Genomic DNA, 17,623 nt, shown 5'->3' on the forward strand with positions numbered 1-17,623 from the left:
GAATGCACGAGACATTGTTTTTGTTAGCGGAATGCCTTCGAGGTATTTTCATTGCCATGCAGGCCCATGTCAAGCGCTTATCCTCCTAGTCGTTTGTATCGACCACGGCTCACAACCGTTGTTCAATTCTTAGGCCTAAGTTTTCAGTGCGACTTTAAACCACAGTGGCAATGTTAAGCTCTATTTAACTTAAATTCGCATTTAAAACCGCCCTTTAATGCTGCCCGATACTGTGACAGAGCTACTTTACTCTCTATGCTTTCGTTGAACTTTCCTTCCGCGATTATATCCTCCCTCCCTTTCTCCGTTAAAATATTCTTAGTAACTCTCCTTGGCCAACCAACCACTTGCGCAAGAAGATTTTAAGTTCAGTAATTTTGAACGCTTAAAAATTTCTTAAATCTGAAATTTTTGACGTTATATTTATATAGGCGCGTTATGAAAAATTCGTGAGTGGGAAATTTTAAAAAAAAGTGACACAAAAGTCACATTTTGAAAATGCAGTTCATGTGTATGTTCGCTATGAATGGTACGAGCAAACTTGCTTTGAGTGGGATGTATATGGGGTATTCCATCCCATTTCGACCAATTTTGAACCCGACCCCTTTAGAATTGGCTGAGTGTTTTTCTTCTTTTTCTAGCTTACGAAAGACGTTTTTCAGAAGTTTTTCAAATTTTTTCATCCAACTCAAAAAAAGTTATGAATTTAAAAAAAAACACCGTTTTTGTTTTCAAAATGCTATAAATTTTTCAAAAATTGACCGTTTGGGAACTTTTTTTTTCAAATTTGTTTTTAAATGTACTTTTCGGAAAAAATTCAAAAAAATTTTTAAAGTTTTTTTTTGTAATTTTTCAGTTTTTCGAGATTTTTCGAATTTCGGCCTTTTTTTTCTCATAAAAAACTTCAATCAATTCTGCAATCATCCCCACTAATCCCGCAGTGGGCCGAGAATTGTTTTTTATTTAATTGAAAAAAAAACTTTAAAATTTTTTTTGTATTTTTTCCGAAAAGTACATTTAAAAACATATTAAAAAAAAAAAAAATGATCCCAAACGGTCAATTTTTGAAAAAGTTATAGCATTTTGAAAACAAAAACGGTGTTTTTTTAAAATTCATAACTTTTTTTGAGTTGGATGAAAAAATTTGAAAAACTTGTGAAAAACGTCTTTCGTAAGCTAGAAAAAGAAGAAAAACTTCCAGCCAATTCTAAAGGGGTCGGGTTCAAAATTGGTCGAAATGGGATGGAATACCCCATATATATGGATTTATGTATGTATGTATTCGAAAAAAAGCTACCAGTGTGTGTGTTCAAGGGGGTTTGAGGATGTTTGAGATTCACAATTTTGGACCAAAGCCCACCTATTCCAAATAATCTTATTTATGGTGCAATTCGCTTGAAATTCGGTACAGGGTACCTCTTTGGCAAAGATAATATTTGAGAAACTGTTCATTACGGAAAGTGTACCAGGGGCGAACCTAATCTACTTAAACAGGTTATAGTGCGATTTGTTTGAATTTTTTTTTTCGGAAATTGGACCAGGTTCTGATCTATTGTAATAAATCGCATTTATTGTGCGATATCCGGAGAATGTTCCTGCAAATTTTCTTTAAAGGAAGTGAACAAAGGACCGATCTATTCGATAAAATTTTATTCACTGTTAGTTTTAACTAGATTTGGTTAAACTGCGATGTATAAGTATACTAGAAGTTAAAAAAAAAATTGATGGCTTAGTTGGTCGACCGATAGATCCCGAACATCTAAATTTAATCTACAATTTCTTACCGTGTACATCCCATGAACATCTTTTACTTATACATATATTCTTTATTTACAAAACTTTATTTACAAGAAAATACACGTAAAATTAAACAAGTTTAAAATTTTTTTGCTATTTGTAAAAATTTGCTGGTTTTGTTTTTGTGATTTCTTAAATTTTATATACAATTGAGGAAAATAGTTTAATTTATTTAACAAAAAATCCATACCATTGCATTTATTTTACTGACGAGTAAGTAGCTCATAACTGAACGATAAACAATTACAGTTTAAAGTTAGAAAATGTACGTTCAGTAAAATAAAAAAAGTAAAATTGAAAAAAAAGACAAAATATAAAAATAAAATCATTAAAAGCTATGATAAAAAACATTAATTCAGATTCGTAAAAAAGCAACAAAAAAATTGACAACAGAAGCAATTATCCTAAAACAATATAGTGTACGCGTTTACCTTAATTTATTTAATTAGTTGACAACACTCTTTTTAAGTGCACATTTTACCGTTATATTCTATTAAACAAAAAAAAAAAAAAAAACTATTTAAAATTTTTTAATAAGTTCAAATTTGGATTAGCAACAACTAACGAGCAAGAATTTTAATTTTTTAAGTACAAACTATCAATTATTTGTGCTACTATTTGCTAGAAGTTTTTAACAAATTTTTGTTGTCGAAACTTTTCATATGAAAAAAAAAATGCATACAATAAAAGTTAAGTAGTTTATAAGACACCACAGTCATTAAATATTATTTCATAAATGACGAGTATAATAACATAGAGAGAATAGCGTTAAAAAGTTAGAAATATGTATGTACATAAAACAGGTGCAAAGAATTGTTTCAGGGTTGCATTATAGCGCAGTCAGGCAAAGTTTTGTGTCAATCAAATTATCAGACATTTTTTTACAAATATTAATGAAACAAAAATAAAAAAAAATCTTTATGAGTTTAAATTTTTAATAGCTTTTTATTTGTTTGCGGATACCCCTATTCGCAATTTAATTATGACTTTTGCCAACTACAAAAAATTGTATGATTAAAAAGTGAAATGTCAATGTTACCATATACTTTAAAAATATAAAATTTTTAAATTATTTCTTCAAGCTTCAAAATTTGTTATAAAATTTTTCGTTAGTGAATACCCCTATCTGACGTTTTAGAATAATTGAAATTTTTATTACCAGCAGACTATACAGACAGTGAGGGCGCGCTCAAAATATGTGAGTGGTAGAGCTTTTTCATATTGTTAATAAAGCTTGGTAGCTTAGTTAATTCGCTCAGTGTGGACGTAGCATTATATAATGTGTGTTTAATATCACCGTTAAGATCATATAACATTCAAAACATTTGAAATAAACTCAGGACGATTGTTAAACTTTAAGGAATTTTTGATAACATTTACGCAGATAGCAGATAGAGTCTACCATGCAATGCTTAGGCTGTATGTACATTATGCAGATGATATGCGACTTATGAACACAAAAAAAAAATGCACAACATTTCTAAACGCAATAAATTTACAATGTTTTGCGTAATCTTCGTACTAAATATTAACCTTTACAACAACAATTCATTTCATGTTTTTGGACATTTGAAATTTTAACTAACTATGATTTTACTAAAGTTATTTTTACAGTGTATGCAAATGTCGATATGTTTGTAAATGCTAGACGAGTATTGAGCTTGTGGTAGGGCAGTTTGTGTGTGATGTTGAGCAGGTTGACTTCAGCTGAAGTCGTAGTTAACACTCCGCAGACTTAGATCAGCGCTGTTATCAGTTTGGCCTTGAAGTTGACGAATTTTTCACTGGTTGCCGCAATACGCTGAAAAAAATGTGTTAAAATTAATTGCTGAAAATATTTGCTTTTTTTCAACAATCGTTACTTACCAATATCAAATCTTGTATTAGATTAGCCAATCCTCGGTTCGCTAGCACCACCAATCGTGTGACTGGTCCGGGAATACCCTCTGTAAAGCCATCGGCAGCACGATTCGCATCGCTATCACCACCAACATCACCATCGGCGCTTACACTGTTAGCGCTGTTAGCCGCTTCATCACCAGCCTGAGTTTGTACGCTGCCTGAGAATAACTGTGTTGGAGGTTGTGTAGATTTTAAATTTTGTTTTTAAAACATTTGGACATAATTTTATGAAATACACTGTATTTGTTATGTTTGTATGTATTTAAATTAAGAAGAGTGTCTCACAATGAAGTGGGTAAGGTTAGGTTGAAGTGACAGTGACATTAGGCCCGTTACGATACCACGAAAATACACCTTTACTTTCCCTCTTCGAACCCTTTTTAGGACCGGATAGCGGCTAACAAGTCCTTATTGTCATATTCCACAACCTGGAGTAGACAAGAGCCCCCAGAGATCGCTGTCTTATGCCACTAAGCGCCGCGTAGTTCCTGATGAGGTGATTCACCATTTCCTCTTCTTCACCCTTTTTGAAATTCATGCAGCAACGAAGATAAGGAGCGCATAATCTTCCTGCATGTCTACTTATAAGGCAGTGCCCAATTAACACATCTAAAAGAGTGAAAATTTGGTCTATGCTTTGCTAGGTTTGCTGTGGGTGTCCCCGGTGGTAGTAGCCATCTTTTATCGGCTTCACGGTAGATGAGCTTTTAGATTCAGCTTGCATGTGGTAAGGGGAACACCTAGGCGTTTTTTCTCTCGAAGAATCTACCTAGTCGTACCCTGCTGGCAATGCAGTCCTCCGGGACCCATGTGCGGTGTACACGGTTCTGCTGGGTCATCTCTTGAAAAACACAGCGGCAGTTTAATGTTCAAAATTCAGCGCGTAAAATTTTATGGTCTTTATGGCCGCCTGGCTGACGTTGAAAATAGATATTTCGTTGCGGATGTTGTATTTTCCCATCTTAACTGTGGCTTTCATGATGGCTGATACTACTGCCTGGAAGCCACTGCAGTGATCGGGAAGTCTGAAGAGAGTTGGATATATAGGTCCCTTGAATATACCCCTCCTCCTACCATGCCGTTAAGCTTAGAACCGTGGGTGTATATGGAACTGTTGCCATCAGCAGCAGGGCACCTATCCGACTCCGCTCAATCATCCCTGTTGGAATGGTTACCATAAAGTTGCTTTCCGCAACGGTATTTGTTTAGTATACTAGATTGGCCTATGGCTTAAGTATTCCAATTGGCCAATTCTCTGTAACGCCGGGCTGACGTTGTCGCTGTAGGTAAGCAGCTATATCCAGGTTGTGAAAAACTATGCTTAATAATTCGGCCTTCTTTGTTAGGTTTAGGCGCAAACCATTTAGTTTTGGCAAGTGTAACTGTGGTATTTTGTATCGTAAGGAGCACAAGATAAGCACATCTTTATCAGAATTGACGCCATGTCTTCTTAGAGAGGCCCACGGGGTACCTTTTGCAATGCTACCTGTATCAGCATATTTCACAGTCTTCCTACCACCCCATATTGTATCTCTTAATAACGATTTTACCGTTAGGATCCATGGACATTAGTAAAGAACACCACCGTGTCATTTGCGACATAGCGTCGTCACTCAATCTTCCCCAGTGCAGAGAGAGTACTTTTCTTTCCTTGAGTAGTTGATCAATCAATAACAATAAAGTAAAAAAGGGTTCTTTTTACACAGAATTGTGAAACTCACGTGGAGTATTCACGGCAGGCTGTTTATCAAGTTATATACATAGTACAAAATCAAATCTCTGGTCTAGCTAGCCTACAAATTCGAATTTTTGGTGTTATTTTGACAGGAGTATGTAAATTATTAAACTTTTAATACTATTTAATTTAATCGTAACGCATCCTTAAGATGTCAGTGGTGGGCATTTTACGTTTTATTACTCACAATTGTATTAATATGCCCATCACTGATTTGCATATTTCAAAATTTTCTACTTACGCGTATAATATCGAAAAGAAAGTTACCGGATCCGCCACCAGCTGCCGCATTACCACCAGCATTACCACCGGCACCGCCTGCTACACCAGCACCACCAAAACTCAGGAACCTTTTGAATAAATTACTTTTGAAATTTTTATCATATCGATTAGTGTGTTTTGTGTTACCAGAATTTCATTTCATGCTTATGTACATATGTATGTATGTAATTATGCGTCAATTGTAAACGTGTTTTTTAGCCAATTATTTGTGTTCAATTTTTAATTAGGTTAAATATATAAAAATTTATACATACATGTTTTTTGTATAATTGTTGGTTAACAGAGTGAAGGCGGCTACGAGTTACATTATCTCTCTTTTTGTAGATTCTTTCTAAGCAACTGCAAACTTTCATAGTATGTAAAAGCCGATTCCAGACCAAATGGTGAAGGGAAAAAAGTGAAAGGAAAAGTAGGCATATACACACCGACACACATATATATACAGAAAAACAATTTCGTTGCCTACTTTTAGGCGCATACCCATGAAACAGCAAAATAGCAAAACAATTTCGTTGCCTACATTTAGGCGCATTCGTTCAAAACCGCAAATGTGTGTGTGAACTTTGTGAACCCAGCAAGAAATCGAAATCAGTATCTGATCAGTATCAGTTCAGTATCTGAACAGTATCAGACCAGTATCTGAACAGATACGGATCTCATACTGATCAGTCGCTCGATTTCTTGCTGGGTTCACAGAGTTCACACACACACACATTTGCGGTTTTGAATGGATGCGCCTAAATGTAGGCAACGAAATTGTTTTGCTGTTTTGCGGTTTCATACGTATGCGCCTAAAAGTGGGCAACGAAATTGTTTTTCTGTATATATATGTGTGTCGGTGTGTATATACTTTTACTTTCACATTTTTCCTTTCACCATTTGGTCTGGAATCGGCTTTTACATACTACTTTGCAAAAAGATTTACTAGAGATATTGCAATTCTCTTAAGATTCGAGGAGAGGATCCCAGGTTCCCCGCAAGTATAGACCATACTGTTGTTAGAACAAAAAAAAGCATTTAGTTCCTGACATTATCGTAAGCTTTGTGTGGCCTCTAAGTTCTACCCAAAGAACTCAAAAATGAATACCGAACAGAAAATGAGGTTTAAGCTAGTCTCCAGCATTCTTACGCAGATCCGAAGATTTAGACGACGAAAATTGAAGATGTGTTCAGTAACAAACAAATATCGCCAGTTGGTACGGACTGATTTACCTCTTAAGGTACTTATTTTCAGGTTTTCATTTACATTTATATCGCACAAATGCACGACGGCAATGCTCGCTCGGTGGTTTGTTTGCTGCTGTTCTGCTTTATGTTGTATCATCACAACTACGCTCACTAGCAAACAACGTAGCGAGCATTATCTTCTTTAGCTTTTGCGTATTGATTTATCTATTAAGGCCCGGTAGTTGGTTAAGCTGAGCTTAAACTAATGTTGCTTAAACTCTAATCAAATTTAAACTCCAGTTAAACTTCTGAGCAGTTTTTCAATCACAGTTTAAGGCCGTCTTTGGGGTATGCTTTTTTAAGCGGTAACATTGGTTTTTTATTATCTATATAATTTGTATATACGGCAACAGCTGGATTTTGTTTACCCAACAAACATGGAAAAAATAATCCCCATCGAAATATATATTTAGTTCCGGAAGTGATATCCAACATCATTATCTAATTATTCTTAATCTAGATAGTTCTTGAGTTGACATCCAACTACATTCTCCAATCACTATCCAACCTTTGAGAAATTTTGTAAAAATAAAAGTTTTCGAGTTGATCTCCAAAGTCATTAATGTTTTCCAATTATTATCCTAATTTCGAGAGATTTTGGGAAATGTACAGTCAAATGAATATTCAACATATTTCTCCAGTTGATATCCTAAATTGCTTATCGAGTTGTGGTAGAGTTGAAAATTTCCAGGGTGGTACCAGCAAAACCAACAGCTGTTTATTGTGAGAAATAAACACCTGGTCGATAGCAGTAATGAAGCGTAATTAATCAACAATAAATTATATAGGCGGCCGCCGTGGTGTGATGGTAGCGTGCACCGCCTACCACAATGGAGATCCTGGATTCACGCCGCGGATAAAGCAACATCAAAATTTTAGAAACAAGGTCTTTCAATTAGTAGACCATTTTTCTAAGCGGGGCGGCCCTCGGCAGTGTTTGGAAAGAACTCCGAGTGTATATTTGCCATGAAAAGCTTCTCAGAAGCTTTGCAGAAGCCGTTCGGTGTCGGCATAAAATAAGTAGGTCCCGTCCCGCCAATTTGCGGGAAAAATTAAAAGGAGTACGACGCAAATTGAAAGAGAAGCTATGCCTAAAATCTCTTCGAGGTTATCGCGCCTCAAATTTATTTATTTTTTAAATTATATATAATTCATTTTATTTTCGTGAAATACTGTAGTATGGAATCTTACGTTTGAGTACAGTTAGAGAACCACAAGTTGTTTATTAAATTTTTTCAACTTAAGTTATAGCATTTTTTGCTTTATAAAAAGTTCCCTCTTTTGCTGAGTATGCTATGGTTCTCGAGTTGAACCACTGTTTCGAAACAACTTTTGAGATTTTAGAAGTATGTCAACATGAGCTCTAATGGTACTCAAGCCCAAATATTTGTTGGGTACATTCGACGCCATTTCGAACGAACGCAATTATAGGTGAACTAGAGTTTAACCATGCCAAATCGGCCGCTTAAGCTTAGCTTAAACTTCAGTCAAAGTAGACTGAAACACTGATGACAAACTGAGTTGAACTTGTACTGAAAGAAACTTATTTTCATTTGTATGTCGCACAAACACACGATCACCCTCGCGTGGTGGTTTCTTTGCTGCTATTCTCTTTTATATTATATACTTACGATTTTCCAGATGAGACATGCGCCGCGGCTAAAGGCATTGGGGGAGAAAACTTTTGGCCTTCTACATCTAACTTTGTTTTGTATGTAATAATTTGTTCAAGGAATCCCAATCTAACGAACCCATATTAAAAAACCTAGGTATATCCTTCACTCCTGAAAGTTATACCAACAAATATACAGCACACAAAAAGCTCACCTCTTATTACGATCATCCAAATCGGCTGCATCCTCATTGGAATCCAGCGTCAGTTCATCAATGGCTGGTGATTTTGAGTCGGTAGAGCGCAAATCATTATTAACTTGCTTTGAATTATCCGGGACGGTAGAGAGTGGTGTAGCTTCGTTGCTAAAACTTAATTGTACCGGAGCATTAGCATCTGTTTTGCTGGGTATGGGAATTTGTGCGGGTACCGCTGACTGTGCCTGTTGAGCGGCCTGCGCGGCTGCTTCAGCTTCTTTAACTTGACGCGCTACACGTATTGTTTCTTCAAGTTGTTTGTTTATGGCCGATAAATCGATTTGTGTATCTGTTGCACCATTCTGATTTTAGCCAAAAAGGCGCAAAACATTATACACCGACACCACAACAATGCGTGTGGTAGGAATTGGTTGATGATTTGTTTTCAAATTAATTAATTTATTGTTTATTTAAACCAGCCAACCCATATTTGTTGGTGTTAAGATGAAAGTTGTAATTGTGTCAGCGGGTATGTGTGGCAAAAAGGGAAATTTTTAGCCATTTTCCATGTGATTTGGTTTATTTATATACATATTTGTTTTTTAATATATTTTTTTTTATAATGGTTTCTTGTTGTTGATTTTGAGTGTAAATTATATATATTGAGCGCGTTTTTTAATTTTGTTTAAAAAGAGGATTCAGTAGTAAGGTAATATAAGTTTGGAAAGTTTTTTAAATGTTGTATAGTGTTTTAGGTATGCGTATCGAATGACATGAGGTGCGTGTCATGGGTAAAACACGAAAGAGACAGTTAGAGCGAGAGGGAGATATGGGCAAGCAAACCAAAGCAAGTGATTGGTATGAGCGCGAATGAAAGGCATGAGCGCAGTACAACGGTAACAACAGCGAATGCATATGCAAATGATAATGAGATAGCAATAGTTTGTTGTATGTTTTATGTAGGAGAGAGAGGGATCAAGCGTACGATAGGTTTTAGTGTTAATATCAAAGTAATAGTGAATTTGTGTTATATGCACATGCAATATTTACACATATATTTTGTGGAGTGTAATTTTTTGTATGAAATTTTTTGTTTAATTTGTAGTTAAAATTTTGCGTAATTTTGGAGCACATTTTGTGATGTTTAGAATTTCGAATTTTGAAATCAAATGCACAATTTCGTTAGATTATTAAAATATTTATGATTTTATTTTGAATATTTTTATTTTATTCAAATATATATATTTTTTTTATGTGGGTGGATAGGCGATTGGTGGATTATTTCACAGTTTAAAAACATGGTATGCACATTTTTATATATATATGAAAATAAAGAGAAAGAAAAGAGAAAAAACAAAAAGCATGAGTAAAATGAAATATTTTGAAGTTTCAAGCCAATTTATGTAATTAAATAAAACTATTTTTGCGTATGCATTATTAACTTACTGTAAATACTAAGTACTAAGTATGTGAACGATATAAGACAGTAGATGATGAATGAAAACCAGCTGCTACCAACAGTGGAACACAAAAGTAGTTTGCTTCGAATTTTATTTTGCATAATAAATCAGTTTCTGAATAATGAATTTTATTTCAGTGTATTTAAATTGTTCAGCTCGTTTACTTTAATGTAAATCACAATTTAAAAATTTTCAGAAAGCGCTAGAATATAAAAAAAAAAACTATTCAACAAAACTCAGCGTAAAACTTTCAAGAAATTAGCGCCATTGTTCAGAAATTTTAAATATTGACGAACTCGTTATTATGTCGTCCGTTGAGCTATATTTATGAGAACATTCCAATTCAGCTAAGTTTTCAAAAAGTCCCAGGTCCCAAATCTGTTTCAAAAACGTCTTATCTCAGCATAAATATATACATTTTAAGCCAAAACTATATATATACATATACATACATATATATTTGAGATCGGGTGTTTGAAACCAAATTTTGATAGGTTTCTCTTTTCTGAGATAGATCGTTTTCGAACTGGTAGCTGAGATTGTACAAAATAAAAGTGAGAAAAAACGTATAATGAAAGCATTTTCAATAATGCAATGCAAAATCATTTTGTGTCACACTGTGCTTACACTGAAGGAAAAAATAAATCTAATACGACGCACAGTGGCTGAGGCTGAAATTAGAAAATGAACTCTGTAGATAAAGACAACTATTTTGTTATTGCAAAAGGGAAGAAGGTTTTAAACCGCCCCAATTTGGTAATTCACTGATAAATTGGGAATCGGAATCCACGGGTTCATTTTGAACACCCTTTGTCAGATCACCGACATATTCAGCTCTATAGTAACTAAGCACGTTCCGTTTTTCGGGATATTGGAAAAACTAATAAACGCGGTGCAGGCTAATGGAAGATTGTAACAATAGATGGCGCCTTTCAACATACCTACCTTTTTCAAATGTATAGGGGGGAGGGCCTAGCCAAATGGAATCTCTTGACAGCCTTAGAGCTTTCAGTAGATGGCTATTCAATAGCACTAGGAGTAGTAAGCTACATATATGAAGACTAAGTGCTGTAGAAAGTAGGGTTGAGGATATACAAATCTGAAAGCAGGAATGCTAAGCGGGATTCGTGGAGAAGATTCCGGAGTCTGCAACGTTCTGACAAACGCTCGCGAGAAATCCTGTTTCCATGGGGTATTGAGCGGTTTGAATAGTAGCTGGGTTGGAACAAACATTTTCCCATGTTTCGGCCGCTCAGAAGCCTCTCCCTGCAGTGCCAGCCATTCCTGGAAAACCTGTTCGTATGGGTCATGAATTCGTTCAAGTCTTGCAATTGTTCAGTACCGGTCGACATTATTCCTGTCATCATTTACACCAAATGTCTTAAACTGGACTACGTGTCAAAGTCTTCATCAAAATCACATTTCATGCAATGGCTCCTAAGAACTCTCACGTATCTCCTAAGCTGTTCAAACCAATCAGCTTCTCTTGAAAACGTTAGGGCTCTGATTAGTCGATATATACAAGAGAAGAAGGATTTTGCAGTGTTTAAAATAGGCATTGCAATATCTGTGCAATACAAGTTTTTGTAGTGAAATGACAATAACACCCATCTTGGCCGTAAACGTTATACTAAAGCTATATTGCGGAATGAGCTACTGCGGACTGGACACTGACCAGGCTTTGCCATAAGGGCATTGCAGATTCTTAACAACTTCGACACAATCCCAGCCAGTAGAAACAAAACAGGGGCATTAAATTAGTTGGCTCTCGAATGAGTCACACATAAAAGTGAAGGTTAGGCTTTCAGTCGGGAGCTCGAGTGTCTTTCAAGCCGACTACTGGTAGAGAATTTAACATTTATTTGGACAGCCATCAGCAATTAAGAGCGCGAGCGGATATTTAGTGAATTTTCAAAATGCTTCTATTATTTTTTCCAATAGTGTATGTCTTTCAAACATTAAGTATCTGCATGCATATGAGCGCTCCCAAATAGAGTGGGAAATAAATTTTCTAACTGTGTTAGCTTTTTTATTCATAATCTACTGTAATACACAAAGTAGGTTTATAATGTTTTTGGGATAATGGTTTCATAAATTTCTAAGCCTACGATGAGTACATTATTAGATTATACGTGAAAGTGAAGTGAAGAAAACTTTTATGTAACGTGTCAGCACCTTTTTTCTATCGCTTCTAACTTTTTGCTGCTCTCTTGGAAAAAAATTTCAGTTGGAAAATAAAGAGAAATTAAGCTATTGCGATGGAAAAAGGACCCTATTTTTACACTTCAAATAATTATTTTTTAGAAGGTTAAATCTGAGTTTTTGTTTCTGTATTTCTAAATTTTTCTTCTGGTTTTTAGAAGAATTTCAGAACGGGGATCAAGGTTTTGGAGTATATCGTTTGCACACTTTCAAACGAAAACAATTGGGGTAATCACGGTTTCGTGTTATCAAGCACATCAGCCTTGTTGTCTGTTAAGTTCAACGCCCTTAACTCTCTGTTTACTTTTTTATTGTTGTTTTACAATGAGATATACCAAATAAAAGTCGCTCATTCCTATGTAATTCTTTTGTGTTAAGCTTGCAATTCGCATTATTCAATTAATTTTGAAATTTCATAAAAACGAAAGAGAGCCTACTGTTTTAAATTTGGGTATTTAACCCATTTACAGCCAAATACAAATTATAACTATTGTGAATTGATTCCAAAATTTGTTTCCTATCTTTTTGTTATCACTTTTTGAACTTTTTGTTCATTTATTTTCGATAATAAACGGTTTACTCTCTTAGCAATTATGGATAGTACAAGGGTTAATCAAGTCCAGGGAAATACATTATAAGACATTTTTTCATATCGTTTTCTCTAAACTACATACATACTATGGAAATGAGAAACACAGATGTAATGGAAGAATGGAAAAAAATTAACTAGAAATTGATGTACTTGCTGCAATGAAAAATGAAATTTTATAGCGCAGAGTTGCCATATGGAAAAGAAAAATATTGACAGTGCATGCAAACATAATTATTTCATGCGCTTAATTAGTGAAACGGAGTAATGAACAACATGGTACATATATAGTACATAAGAGAAAAGCGAGAATTAAAGACAAAATAAAGAGATGGAGTAGAAATTTATTTAAATGAAAACAAGTTAATATAAACTTTTGTTTCGGCTTAAAATAGTAAACTTTATTTAAATTTTATTCAGTGTAACGCTGACAATTATTGCATATATATGTGTTTTAGCACCGAACGTTTTGTTAAATTTTGTTGAAAATTTCTGCACTGGGTTTATTGCAGGTACTTCCTTTTGTTGTTGGGTATTTTATATTTGCTCTTTGTTTCTGTGCTATTTTTTTATGCGCATACATTTTTACTGATTTTTTTTTTTAATAGTTTTTTAGGTTGCCAATTTCAGTTGCTGCCAATTGTGTGTTTACATTAGTTAACATTTTCTTTTGTATTTCTGTTAACAGTTAAGAAATGAAAAAAATTTTAAAAAGGTAATTTAGTTTGAAAGCCAATTTATATAAAATTAAATAATAATGCATTAGACAATACACGCATATAACTGTCAATTGCTCCCGCTCAAATAAAAACAAGTATTAAATTGACAGTTAATGTGCGTTAGGGTGTTCACTATCTTTTTTTTCACGAAACGCCCCTAGATTTGTAGCTTAAGACTCAAAACGACTAACCGAATCAATAAAAGTAATAAGTTTTCATTTTTATGCCGTGCCACAAAGTCGTTATATTTTTCGTGTGTATAACATAATACCTTCTACCACAATCCTGAAATACAGAATCCAGAATTATGTAATTAAGGAGTGGCCATATCCCGATTGGTCTGCCTCATCTCGAGATTTGTTATGAATTGTTGGGAATTCTGAAAGTTTTTTGCACTGTTTCATTTTGGAGCCATGGAAATCGGGATAATGTGATCTACACTTTTTTTTCATATACAATTTTATGGAACACTGAAACTTTTTACCAAAAAACATTCTTCATTGAAAATTTTATAACTAAACAAGTAAGGAAGGCTAAGTTCGGGTGTAACCGAACATTACATACTCAGTTGAGAGCTATGGAGACAAAATAAGGAAAATCACCATGTAGGAAAATGAACCTAGGGTAACCCTGGAATGTGGTTGTATGACATGTGTATCAAATGGAAGGTATTAAAGAGTATTTTAAGAGAGAGTAGGCCATAGTTCTATGGATGGACGCCATTTAGGGATATCGCCATAAAGGTGGACCAGGGCTGACTCTAGAATGTGTTTGTACGATATGGGTATCAAATGAAAGGTGATAATGAGTATTTTAAAAGGGAATGGGCTTTAGTTCTATAGGTGAACGCCTTTTCGAGAAATCCCCATAAAGGTGGACCAGGGGTGACTCTAGAATATGTTTGTACGATATGGGTATCAAATGAAAGCTGTTAATGAGTATTTTGAAAAGGAGTGATCCTTAGTTCTCTAGGTGGACGCCGTTTCGAGATATCGCCATAAAGGTGGACCAGGGGTGTCTCTAGTTGTACGATATGGGAATCAAATGAAAGGTGTTACTGAGCGTTTTAAGAGGGAGTGGGCATTAGGTCTATAGGTGGACGCCTTTTCGAAATGTCGCCATTAGGGTGGGCCAGGGGTGACTCTAGAATGTGTTTGTACGATATGGGTATCAAACGAAAGGTGTTACTGAGCATTTTAAGAGGGAGTGGGCATTAGGTCCATAGGTGGACGCCTTTTCGAGATATCGCCATTAGGGTGGGCCAGGGGTGACTCTGGAATGTGTTTGTACGATATGGGTATCAAATGAAAGGTGGTAATGATTATTTTAAAAGGGAGCAATCCTTAGTTCTATAGGTGGACGCCTTTTCGAGATATCGCCATAAAGGTGGACCAAGGGTGACTCTAGAATGTTTGTACGATATGGGTATCAAACAAAAGGTGTTACTGAGCATTTTAAGAGGGAGTGGGCACTAGGTCTATAGGTGGACGCCTTTTCGAGATATCGCCATTAGGGTGGGCCAGGGGTGACTCTAGAATGTTTGTACGATATGGGTATCAAACGAAAGATGTTACTGAGCATTTTAAGAGAAAGTGGGCATTAGGTCTATAGGTGGGCGCCTTTTCGAGATATCGCCATTAGGGTGGTCCAGGGTGACTCTAGAATGTGTTTGTACGATATGGGTATCAAATGAAAGGTGGTAATGAGTATTTTAAAAGGGAGTAATCCTCAGTTCTATAGGTGGACGCCTTTTCGAGATATCGCCATAAAGGTTGACCAAGGGTGACTCTAGAATGTTTGTACGATATGGGTATCAAACGAAAGGTGTTACTGAGCATTTTAAGAGGGAGTGGGCATTAGGTCTATAGGTGGACGCCTTTTCGAGATATCGCCATTAGGGTGGGCCAGGGGTGACTCTAGAATGTTTGTACGATATGGGTATCAAACGAAAGGTGTTACTGAGCATTTTAAGAGGGAGTGGACATTAGGTCTATGGGTGGACGCCTTTTCGAGATATCGCCATTAGGGTGGGCCAGGGGTGACTCTAGAATGTTTTTACGATATGGGTATCAAACGAAAGGTGTTACTGAGCATTTTAAGAGGTAGTGGGCATTAGGTCTATAGGTGGATGCCTTTTCGAGATATCGCCATTAGGGTGGGCCAGGGGTGACTCTAGAATGTTTGTACGATATGGGTATCAAAGGAAAGGTGTTACTGAGCATTTTAAGAGGGAGTGGACATTAGGTCTATGGGTGGACGCCTTTTCGAGATATCGCCATTAGGGTGGGCCAGGGGTGACTCTAGAATGTTTTTACGATATGGGTATCAAACGAAAGGTGTTACTGAGCATTTTAAGAGGGAGTGGGCATTAGGTATATAGGTGCACGCCTTTTCGAGATATCGCCATTAGGGTGGGCCAGGGTTGACTCTAGAATGTGTTTGTACGATATGGATATCAAACTAAAGGTAATAATGAGGGTTTTAAAAGCGAGTGGCCCTTAAATGTATATGTGAAGGCGTTCTCGCGATATCGACCAAATGTGGATCAGGTGATCCAGAAAATCATCTGTCGGGTACTGCTAATTTATTTATATATTCAATAACACTAACAGTATTCCTGCCAAGATTCCAAGGGCTGTTGATTTCGCCTTGTAGAACTTTTTCATTTTCTTCTACTTAATATGGTAGGTGTCACACCCATTTTACAAAGTTTTTTCCAAAGTTATATTTTGCGTCAATAAACTAATCCAGTTACCATGTTTCATCCCTTTTTTCGTATTTGGTATAGAATTATGTAAATTTTTCGTAATTTTCGATATCGATAAAGTGGGCGTGGTTATGGTCGGATTTCGGCCATTTTTTATACCGAGATAAAGTGAGTTCAGATAAGTACGTGGGCTAAGTTTAGTAAAGATATATCGGTTTTTGCTCAAGTTATTGTGTTAACGGCCGAGCGGAAGGAAAGACGGTGGACTGTGTATAAAAACTGGGCGTGGCTTCTACCGATTTCGCCCATTTTCACAGAGAACAGTTAACGTCATAGAATCTATGCTCCTACCAAATTTCAAAAGGATTGGTAAATTTTTGTTCGACTTATGGCATTAAAAGTATTCTAGACACACTAAATGAAAATGGGCGGAGCCACGCCCATTTTGAAATTTTCTTTTATTTTTGTATTTTGTTGCATCATATCATTACTGGAGTTGAATTTTGACATAATTTACTTATATACAGTAAAGATATTAAATTTTTTGTTAAATTTGAATAAAAAAAAAATTTTTTTTTAAAAAGTGGGCGTGTTCTTCATCCAATTTCGCTAATTTTTATTTAGCACATATATAGTAATAGTAGTAACGTTCCTGCCAAATTTCATCATGATATCTTCAACGACTGCCAAATTACAGCTTGCAAAACTTTTAAATTACCTTCATGTAAAAGTGGGCGGTGCCACGCCCATTGTCCAAAATCTTACTAATTTTCTATTCTGCGTCATAACGTCAACCCATCTACCCAGTTTCATCGCTTTAACCGCCTTTGGCAATGAATTATCGCATTTTTTCGGTTTTTCGAAATTTTCGATATCGAAAAAGTGGGCGTGGTTATAGTCCGATATCATTCATTTTAAATAGCGATCTGAGATGAGTGCTCAGGAACCTACATACCAAATTTCATCAAGATACCTCAAAATTTACTCAAGTTATCGTGTTAACGGACGGACGGACGGACGGACGGACATGGCTCAATCAAATTTTTTTTGGATCCTGATTATTTTGATATATGGAAGTCTATATCTATCTCGAATCCTTTATATATGTACAACCAACCGTTATCCAATCAAACTTAATATACTCCGTGAGCTCTGCTCAACTGAGTATAAAAAAAATCTCCCATTTTCTATTAA

The 17,623-nt window shown here is 35.6% G+C and overlaps 1 protein-coding gene across 2 annotated transcripts in view; it reads right to left on the reverse strand.

Annotated features, from left to right (window-relative positions):
• Positions 1–1,822: 1,822 nt before the first annotated feature.
• Positions 1,823–17,623, reverse strand: part of LOC137251371 (uncharacterized) — a 116,054-nt gene continuing 100,253 nt past the window's right edge. The window contains exons 4-7 of one of the 2 annotated variants that reach the window (XM_067785816.1): positions 8,771–9,114; positions 5,676–5,799; positions 3,664–3,867; positions 1,823–3,598 (exon numbers count right to left, since the gene is read on the reverse strand). In XM_067785816.1, coding sequence (XP_067641917.1) covers positions 3,533–3,598; positions 3,664–3,867; positions 5,676–5,799; positions 8,771–9,114 — 738 coding nt within the window. In that variant the 3' untranslated portion in view covers positions 1,823–3,532. The remainder of the gene's footprint in view (positions 3,599–3,663; positions 3,868–5,675; positions 5,800–8,770; positions 9,115–17,623) is intronic. The other variant, XM_067785817.1, reaches the window with a different exon arrangement.

Source organism: Eurosta solidaginis, chromosome 4, assembly GCF_040869045.1.
Source record: "Eurosta solidaginis isolate ZX-2024a chromosome 4, ASM4086904v1, whole genome shotgun sequence".
Taxonomy (NCBI): Eukaryota; Metazoa; Arthropoda; class Insecta; order Diptera; family Tephritidae; genus Eurosta; species Eurosta solidaginis.